The sequence below is a fragment of the Chanodichthys erythropterus genome, chromosome 2 (assembly GCF_024489055.1).
Source record: "Chanodichthys erythropterus isolate Z2021 chromosome 2, ASM2448905v1, whole genome shotgun sequence".
Lineage (NCBI taxonomy): Eukaryota > Metazoa > Chordata > Actinopteri > Cypriniformes > Xenocyprididae > Chanodichthys > Chanodichthys erythropterus.
The window spans coordinates 16,818,739-16,829,349 of record NC_090222.1 but is presented as its reverse complement, the minus strand read 5'-3'; the positions used below and the strand labels follow the sequence as shown (position 1 = coordinate 16,829,349).

Genomic DNA, 10,611 nt, shown 5'->3' with positions numbered 1-10,611 from the left:
ATATAATATATAATTTAATTCACCACCATCACCACGTGTTGTTATTTATATGCGTGTTTCAATCTGTTCCTACCGACTGTATTTTTTGGTAGCGCGCGCGTCATCGCAGCGTCATCTTGAAACGTCCGTGTTGGTTGTAAACGCGCGTAAATTTGTTTTTGTACTGGAGTCTGTCTCGTGCTGTAACAAGTCAACATTATTTTACATGAACACAGCAGTATACTGCTATGGACAGATATGTGCTAGTTGTTATAATCAACCTAGAGCCGAATAGAGATGGTTCTTTCAACGGTAAGAGGCTTTATTGGTGATAAATAATGGCATGTATCAGAACTGCGTAATTATCAAAAAGCTTTCACTGTCTATTGCTGTTTTGACACGTATTCATTTTACTGTAGGGGTTGATGAATGTAAGAAGGTGTTTGATAACCTCAAAGATATTGCTGGCTCGAGTTTAACACGAGTTCCTCTATTTCCAGGTAAGGTTTGTTATTTATAACCTAATTTGCCATTCCATTTTCTACCAGTTTTGAAGTGTGAAGTTTGACTTTGTGTTTGTTTAATTTGATTCTATTTAGCCTGTTCTCTGAGTGGTAGTCCTGCTCCACAGAAATGGTACTTTGCCATTCAAGCCAGTTATGGTACAACACAGGTAATCAACACATCTTTACTTCTTTACCATTAGATTGATTAATTGATTGCATGTGTTATAAACTGGTTGAGACAAACATAGATTAGAAAGTGATGATGTAGTATAGTGCAAGGGTTTTCAAACTGGGGTCCATGGAAAAGTTTAGAGAAAAATTGTTTAAAAAGTAAAAAAACAAAAACAAAAAAAACACTACCAGTCAAGTTTGGAAACATTACTATTTTTTAATGTTTTTGAACAAAGTCTCTTATGCTCATTAAGGCTGCATTTATTTCATAATAAAGAAAAAACAATAATATTGTGAAATATTACTACAATTTAAAATTATGGTTTTCTATTGTAATATACTTTAAAATATAATTTATTTCTGTGATGCTCATTGTCTGAATTGTCAGCATCATTACTCCAGTCTTCAGTGTCACATGATCCTTCAGCAATCATTGTAATATGCTGATTTATTATCAATGTTGGAAACAGTTGTGCTGCTTAATATTATTTAATAAACTGTGATACTTTTTTAGGATTCTTTGAATAAAAGTTAAAAAAATATCAGCATTTATGTAAATTATTTTATTTATTTATTTATTTATTTTAAAAATAAATTAATACTTTTATTCAGCACGGATGTGTTAAATTGATAAAAAGTAATAGTAAAGATTTTTATTGTTAGGAAAGATTTATATTTTGAATAAATGCTGTTCTTTTTAACCTTTTATTCATCAATGAATCCTGAAAAAAAATCACAGGTTCCAAAAACATATTAAGCAACATTGATAATAACTAGTACTGTAATAACTAGTACTAAGTATCAAATCAGCATATTAGAATGATTTCTGAAGAATCATGTGACATTGAAGACTGGAGTAATGATGCTGACAATTCAGCTTTGCATCACAGAAATAAATTATATTTTAAAGTGTATTAAAATAGAAAACCATAATTTTAAATTGTAATAATATTTCACAATATTATTGTTTTTTCTGTATTTATTATTAAATAAATGCAGCCTTAATGAGCATAAGAGACTTTGACTGGTTGTGTATATAAAATATATATACGTATATTGGACAGCGAGGCACAAAGTAACAGTTTGTGTAAATTAATTTGGTGTTCAGAGTATTTATTTTCTTCCCACATTAATTTCACACATGTCCAGTACAATTATGTGGTTTCGTGTGGTTTCATTAATACAGTGTTTTTTCTTGATTTACCCCGAAAGAATGGAAGTGAAATGTGACAACATGCCCCATACAACAGCTTATAATGTTATCTGATCTAATAAAAAAAAATATAGAAGACAAATTAAAATATTGTCAATAAAATTAAATTAACTTTTTCATATAAAATATTGGCATTTTTTACTAAATAAAAATAAACTAATTTTTGCATTTGACAGTAAACACACCACAAAACAGCTATACAGCATAGTTCAAAACATAATAATAATTAATTTCTGAACATTGACACTCAGTCTTTATTAACCATTTTCTCATGGTTTATCAATAGAATTCATAAAAGTATAGACTAGAATAGCATAGTTCCAACAGGGGCACATTGTAACGCAGTTTTACAACGTGCCCACCTGTGCAACTGGGATTTAAACCTGGCTAGTGTCTTCTGCTGGTTAGATCAGCATTAAAGAACTATCTCAACTGTTAAACAACAGATATAAGATTGAAATGATATCATATTTGTCTCATTTTAAATAATCACAACAAATAGAGATGAAAAATTAACTTAAAGGGGCTCTATGTAATAATGACACCCAGTGTTCAAAATAGGTACTGCAATCCAAATTCAAAATATTGTTTGGCCCGCCCCCTCAAGACGCGGGTTGCCAGCTCTACAGAATATGGTTGCCAGCAACAATAGAGAGCGCAATTGACAATGAAAGCTGAGGAGACTTAAACACTGTAAGCTGTAAGCTTAAACACTGTAAGATTTAAACACTGTAATGTATCTGTTTTGATATGCTGTTGTTCATAAACATATTTAGATGGATTCAGAGGCTTTTTAGTAGAGATGCACCGATTGCAATTTTCTTGGCCGATTCCAATTTTTTTTTTTTTTTTTTTTTTTTTGTGAGATCGGCAGATCCCTATTTTTTGCCGATTACGATTTTCTTTCTAAGCACTATAAATGACAACATATACAAAATGCAAGAAAACGTTGCGTGAGAAATACAATGTGTGGCGGGAGTGCGTGACAAAAGACCGAAAGGAGTGACTGTCACGCTCAGTGCGTTACACTTGAGAGCCCTGAAAAACTTTCAGAGTTGCTAACACGTTAAAACCAATAGGCAACAACACCACTTCCGTTGCCAAAATGCGCGTGCAACTATTTGATCACGTGGGCTGTAAAAGGGTCTGTTCGTTTGCTGGTTTTCATGGTTGTAATGCGCAGTGTTTTCCGCCAACTGGCAACCTGTAATGTCGAAATACTATTGGATACACTGCAGCACGAGGTTTCGCACAGACCAAAACAAAAACAGACATTCCGACAAGGAACGCACATTTTCAAAGTAGAATATTTGGCTGCAGCATTGTTTTTCTGAGAACCAAGTAATTAGGTGAACTTGGCATGTTTCCTAAATATCTGCAAACATATTGGGGTATTTTTATGCTTTATTAAGTAAAAATCTTACATAGAGCCCCTTTAAGCAAAAAATGTACTTTTGCTATGGTTAAATGATCAGTGATATCTTCCAAAGATTTTTTAATTTTGTTGCAATTTTTTTCTCGATATAGTGTTGATATGGCAACTAGTAAATACACTAAGTTTTGTCATGCTGGCATGTGTGGAAAGTTTTAAACCATGCGTGTTACAACTAACCCCGCGTTACTTTGTGCCCCGCTCTCCCCTAATATATATATTAAAATTAAGTAAATACATTGAAATTATATGTAAGTAAATAATAATAAAAAGATTCAAATAAATGAACAGATGGATAGATTAAAATAAGCATATAATAAATTAAATATAATTAAATACAAAATTAGTAATCAATAATATTAGATTAAAATAAATAATAAAAATTAGATTCAAATTAATGATATGGTACTGAATTGTGTACTTGATAGAAATTAAATATTTTCCAAATAATATTTTAAATTAGTATAATGTATAGTATAGCCATTTAAATAAATTGTGTCTTTATACATGAAAATACATAATATAGAGTGGGATATCTTACATAAGGATGAACATATTTGGGTGTCAATGGCATCTAAAAGATTGAAAACCTCTGGTATAATGCATCCGATCATCTGCACACACTCTTTACTGTGTATTTCCAGTGGTGCAGCTCAGAGTGGGAGGAACTGTGTTCCCAGCGCAGTGACAGTGAGGAATCGGAGCCGTCTGCTCTAGACAGCTGCATCGCTGCCCTTCAGGAGCAAGAAGAACAGGGCACACTCACAGAGAACCCGTCCCATGCAGAGTGAGAGTTCTGACTGATACTGTCGCCCCATAATATCTCAAACAACCTTATAGGACCACAGAATCAATCAACCATATTTCACTAATAATTTGATGCCAATCTTGAATTAATCATTGACAGCTGTTTATTTACATTCACTTTCCTTGATGTCTTAATGTTATGTTTTTTTTTTTTTTTTTAAATGATGATTGACTATCATGGTAGACTCTTTGAAGAGGCTGCTGAAGGTCTTCATCAACTAGCAGACAAACTTCCTCATCCAGGTACCATTTTATAACATCAAATTGTTTATTATTAGGCATTATAAAGTTATCATATTTTAAGTTTCTATATTTTATTTTGCAAAATGTTTTTGTCATGATGTTACTGTTGTTTAGATGATGTTTCATGATGTTTGCTGTTGTTTTATTGTATTGATGTAATGTTTGTTCTTGATGGCAGGGAAGTCTTTGCTGGATGTGATTGTGCTCTGTGTGGGTGAGGAGGCGGGGTTGAAGGATATGTTGCCTGTGATTGGCTCTTTGAAGCACATGAGGGCGTGGCACTCTGCACAGATGATCATGGTCACCGAACACAGTGCAGGGTAAAATCTAATACTCTCCAGTAATATTCTTCATCCCTTGTGTTTCATTTTAGAAATAATAGGCCTGTCCTCTGTATGAGTTTTCTTTAGTATAATGCCTCTGTTTCTCTTGTTTCTGTACTGTAAAGGTGGCAGAAAGCAGCCATGTACCTGGACGCCCGCCTATGTTCTCCATCAGTGATTGACAGCTGTGTGGATGGGAGGGAGATCTGGAGAGGTGGAGTCCATATTAGAGAGAAAAAGGTACTTTATGCTGCAGTACAACTCCTCAGTCCAGTGGTGCCCAAACTTTTTTCTGTTGGGCCCCCCTTTTTATAGAAAAAAAATAAAAATATCTACATGAACCCACAATAAAGACAGTCTCAGACATGACCTTGCTTGCAAAATCCTATAGGAGTACTACTATTTCTCAAATTCTCCAAGTGGCATCTTAACTTGTCTTAACTATATAATATAATATAATATAATATAATATAATATAATATAATATAATATAATATAATATAATATAATATAATATAATATAATATAATATAATATAATATAATATAATATAGTAAAAAAAAATGGTAATCCTTTAGTTTAGCGAATTCTCACTATTAACTAGTTGCTTATTAGCATGCATGTTTGTAGGATATTGGCTGTTTATCAGTACTTATAAAGCACATATTACAGTTTTTTTACAATCGTTAGGACACATTTCTCAATACTTAGGGCACTTTTTCAAAACTCTTCTCACAGTTCTCATAACCAACTTTCATCTTGGCACAGCAGTTAATTTCACATTCAAAATGCACTAAATCTACCAAAACACTTAATTCATGTCTCAAATCAACTCATTCTTCCAGAACACTAGCACAAGGTTTTCACCAAGCAAACACACTTTGTCAATCATAAAACACTGACATCAGGTATCATTATACAATGTTTTCTTTTGTAAAATTTCTTAACAAAACAAGAATAACACTGTCTATTGTTTATAATTCACTGCAGTTTGTTACATGAACCTTGTTTACATAACAGTACAAAATTATTCCGAAGTTTTCCTCTTTGAATGGATGATAATGAAATTGAAAAACCTATGCTTGTTCAGTTTCATCTAATTGCTTTGATAGTATTAGATTTTTTTTAGATTCAGCATATATTTCTTTACAATATTACTGTAGAAATGTAGCAAATTGCTGTCTTATTCAGTTTTGTATTATGTTACTGTTTTGAACATAAGTTTAACAGTTTTGAAAACAGTATGTAAGCATGTGCAAATTGGCCTGTACGTAGAAAGAGTTTTGGCAGTTGTTGTGTCTGAGTGAGCAAATAATTCATGAAATTTGAGAGATGTAGTCATTGAATGCATTTTGTGCCAAAGCAATGATAATTGATCCTCAGTTTAGCCCACATAGACTTCTGTTGTGCTCACTGTGTGAAGGGTTTTGCAAAAGTGACCTAAGTATTGAGAAATGTGTCCTAGCGTCTGTAAAAAAACTGCAATACCTTATTCTGCAAGGCCATATTCTACATCCCTTAATCCTACCAATACCTAAACTTAACTATATTACTAACTAATTAATGAGCAGTAATTAGGATTTTGAAGCATATAATATATATAATATATAATAGCATATAATATATCACTGTGCTTATAATTTAGAAATCTACCTACTAATCGCTTTCTCGTAATTAACTTTGAAAATTAGACTGGGATAGAAGAAAGTGGTTTAAAAAAAATTAATTATATATATACCGGTAACCTTTTATGAACAGAACCCAAGAGTATCTGTAAAACTCCTTCTGTCCAGCAGAGGGCGAACACTTGCAAGAAATAGTCTGTGAGAGAACAGAAACTCCTACTGATTTCTGAAACTATAAAGACAAAGATGGAAAGACTTAGTAAGTGTGGCAGATGTAAAGAAAACATCTTCGATTCAGGGAAATTTTGAGCAGGGAAATTTTGTGTCTAAGTGGGAAGAGAGCTGTTATACAGCAGAGTGCGTGCTTTGGTTAAGGAAAGACATTAGTACCAGTAAAGATTTGAGGTTCTGGTTCTTCTGGGCCAGCCTGAAGTGAATTATAGGCTTTAAAACAGGAAATGAACCTAATGCTGTACAAAGATCATTCATGTTCAGGGATTTGAGTTTGGATTTCCTGTTCAATCATTTTGGATTGTGGCGGCTGGCTGCTCAGAGAGCTGGTCAGTGTTACTGAAATATCCATTAGCTCATGTTTTTGGAAGTTTTTGCATTTTCTTAGACTGAAATTTGTCTTTTCCAAGAAAGTTGTTGTAGAAACAGGACAAGTATTGTTGTGAAGTATAGACCCTTCTAAGTGACTCTTGTAAATCTCTCTTCAGCTCAAAATTGATTTGTTGTTATTTTCAGTTTGTCTCAGAGCTGAAGTTTGAGGGTTTCTGTCTGAGAGCTCAGAGGAGAAATCACTGGAGTGATGCACTGTATCCTCACAAAGACCCACAATACCATACTGATCATAAACTACAGCATGAGGTAAGCAGCTTCATTTAGTCCAGGTTTGAATGGATTCTTACAATTTACTGTTTTTTTTTTTTTTTCTTTCCCAGAATGCTTAAAATGTTTGTATTTGACAGTAAAACATTTCGTCATGTTCATAATATTCCATCATTAAAGGATTAGTTCACTTTCAAACTCACCCTCAAGCCATCCTAGGTGTATATGACTTTCTTTTTTCTAATGAACACAATCGGAGATATTTTAATAAATATCCTGATGCATCCAAGCTTTATAATGGCAGTGAATGAGTCCAATGAGTATGAAGCTGAAGAAAGTGACTTCATCCACATCCATTCATCATAAACGTACTCCTGCTCTGTCAAAAAGCATGACTGACGTGATGCCAGTTCCGTTTTTTTTCATAAGGTGAATACGGAAGGTGGTCTGGTGGAAGCTAGGTATTTTACTTGTTTTTTTTTTTACTTGCTAGATATTACATAACTTGTTAAATATGGATATTTTTTTTACACAAATGCATCGCTTCGCTTCAGAAGGCCTTTATTAACCCCTCCGGAGCTGTGTGGAATACGGTTATGATGGATAGATGTGGAAGGAAGCACTTTCTTCAGCTCATACTTGGACCCCTGTTCACTTCCATTATAAAGCTTGGATGCGTCAGGATATTTATTCATATATCTCCGATTGTGTTCATAAGAAAGAAGAAAGTCATATACACCTAGGATGACTTGAGGGTGAGTAAAGCTTGGGGTGATTTTCATTTGAAAGTGAACTAATCCTTTAATATTTGTTTTTGTTTTATTATAATATTATTGCTGAACCTGCCAAACAGTGCTAAAAAGTAAGAATGACTAACTGGACATCTATTGGCCAAGTTGACTCTTATGTACAGTGCTCAGCGTAAATGAGTACACTCCCTTTGAAAAGTAACATTTTAAATGATATCTCAATGAACACTAAAACAATTTCCAAAATGTTAACAAGACTAAGTTTAATATAACATCTGTTTAACTTATAACATGAAAGTAAGGTTAATAATAAAACTTCAGTTACACATTTTTCAGTTTTACTCAAATTAGGGTGATGCAAAAATGAGTACACCCCACAACAAAAACTACTACACTACTATGAATTTTAATGACACACCAAGACTTCTAGGAATGAACATGGAATGAACAAGTTGGCGACATTTTGCAACATCTATCTTTTCCTATTCTTCAAGAATGACCTCTTTTAGAGAGGATGGACGGTGATGCTCAACTTGTCTCTTCAGAATTCACCATAGGTGTTCGATTGGGTTCAGATCAGGAGCCACTGAATCACTTTCACCCTGTTCTTCTTCAGAAATCCAACAGTGGCCTTAGATGTGTGTTTAGGATCATTGTCATGTTGGAAAAATGTGGCGACCAAGGGCACGGAGTGATGGTAGCATCTTCTCTTTCAGTATAGAGCAGTACATCTGTGAATTCATGATGCCATCAATGAAATGCAGCTCCCTGACACCAGCAGCACTCATGCAGCCCCACATAAGGACACTGACACCACCATGTTTCACTGTAGGCACCATGCATTTTTTTTTTGTATTCCTCACCTTTGCGATGGCTTCAAAAATGTATGCCGTCGGTTCCAAAAACATTTATCTTGGTCTCATCACTCCAGAGTATAGAGTCCCAGTAGTCTTCATCTTTGTCAGCATGGGTCCTGGCAAACTCTAGGTGGGCTTTTTTGTGCCTGGGCTTTAGGAGAGGCTTCTTTCGTGGACAGCACCCATGCATGCCATTCCTCTGCAGTGTACGCTGTATTCTGTCATGGGAAATAATCACCCCAGTTTGGCTTTCTACTTCTTTAGATAACTGCAGTGAACTTGCATGCCGATTTTCTTCAACCCTTCTCATCAGAAGACGCTCCTGTCGAGGTGTTAACTTCCTCGGATGACCTGGACGTCTCTGTGAGATGGTTGCAGTTTCATCTTTTAAACATGTTTGTACCGCTTTTGCTACAGTATTCTGACTGACAAGTAAAGCTTTGCTGATCTTCTTGTAGCCTTCACCTTTCTTGTGTAAAGAAATTATTTTCTTTCTCAGGTCTTGTGACATTTCTCTTCCATGTGGTGCCATTGCTGACAGCATGAAATGGGAAGGGGTTTTAACACCCTTTTATAGTCAACTGTCTGCTGGACACCTGTGTAATGAATAATTAGACTCACCTGTGGTTGAATTCTTGTTAAATTAGACATTTGTAGTCTAAAATTTAGCTTTGCTCCAGAGACTTTCAGTGAGGTGTACTCATTTTTGCATCACCCTAATTTGAGTAAAATGTTACTTTTCAAAGGGGGTGTACTCATTTATGCTGAGCACTGTATCTTATGTTCATTGATAATATACATGATTTTTTTTTTTTTTTTTTTTCCTCCCCTTTCCCATAGTACAATTCTGAAGTACTAGCCTAACTTAACCAGCAGGGAAAAAAAATCCTTACTGTTGAGCCCTGTCCAGTTACTAAATAAGTTTGGGAATAGGAAAAAATAATGTTGAACAAATGAAACATTGTTTGTGAGCCACATTGTGAATTTGGGTGGCACATTTAATGTCTGTACCACCCGTAGAAGTTTCTTACTGGGGCAAATGGGAGTGAGCTCTCATATTAAGCTTTTAATATTTAATACCAAACAGTCCTACTAAAGATTGTTTCACAAGATTACTGAAATTATCCAGTGCATTTGTGGCCCTGTGAAAGAGGCACTTTAAAGTTTTATATTGGCTGTTTCCTGATCTCTCTCCCTCTCTTTCTGCGTTTCTTTCGCTCTCTTCTGTCATAAAAGTGAGAGTGTGGAATCTAATCGTAATGAGTTTTCCACTCTTTATTAATCTCAGTGGCATTAGTGGGGACTTCAGTTCAGCCAATTGCACCCCACGGTCTGTTTACACGGGGCTTGTGCAGTACATTCACTGCCTCTATGCTGATTAGTACCATTAACTTTTTTTCTTTTGCGCCCACAGTACTTATGAGCTTTATTATTGTTATTGGCACTGCAATCAATGTGAAAATGCCCTTCTCCCCTGTATCAGATTGAGTAAGACATTACCTCCCATCTGCCACCACGACCGTACGTCTAATGAGAGGTGACAGCTCTGGACATTTATTCAGAGCTGTTCCAGGAATTATAAACACTAACACTGTAATGTGAGTCGGAAGAGTGGAAATAACACTTTCTAAACCTCTTCCTTTTTATAACAGAAACCAAAAAATAGATCCCACTTAGGAGTGGGCGATATGACCAAAATTCATAATTCTATGTCACTGTAACAGCAAGTTGCTTTTTAAAATGTCTTATTGTCATTGCATATCAAACCAAATGATATCCGCAAATACATTGGTTTGCTTGAAAAGTGGGTTTGCTTGAAAATAACTGACATTCACAAATTTTTTAAGTGTGTGCTTCTTTATTACAATATAGTTT

At 34.6% G+C, this 10,611-nt stretch overlaps 1 protein-coding gene across 2 annotated transcripts in view; it reads left to right on the top strand.

Annotated features, from left to right (window-relative positions):
• The first annotated feature begins 141 nt into the window (after positions 1–141).
• Positions 142–10,611, top strand: part of mtbp (MDM2 binding protein) — a 29,230-nt gene continuing 18,760 nt past the window's right edge. For both annotated transcript variants that reach the window (XM_067393347.1, XM_067393346.1), the window contains exons 1-8: positions 142–291; positions 399–479; positions 579–652; positions 3,946–4,088; positions 4,293–4,351; positions 4,530–4,671; positions 4,800–4,914; positions 7,047–7,169. In XM_067393347.1, coding sequence (XP_067249448.1) covers positions 228–291; positions 399–479; positions 579–652; positions 3,946–4,088; positions 4,293–4,351; positions 4,530–4,671; positions 4,800–4,914; positions 7,047–7,169 — 801 coding nt within the window. In that variant the 5' untranslated portion in view covers positions 142–227. The remainder of the gene's footprint in view (positions 292–398; positions 480–578; positions 653–3,945; positions 4,089–4,292; positions 4,352–4,529; positions 4,672–4,799; positions 4,915–7,046; positions 7,170–10,611) is intronic.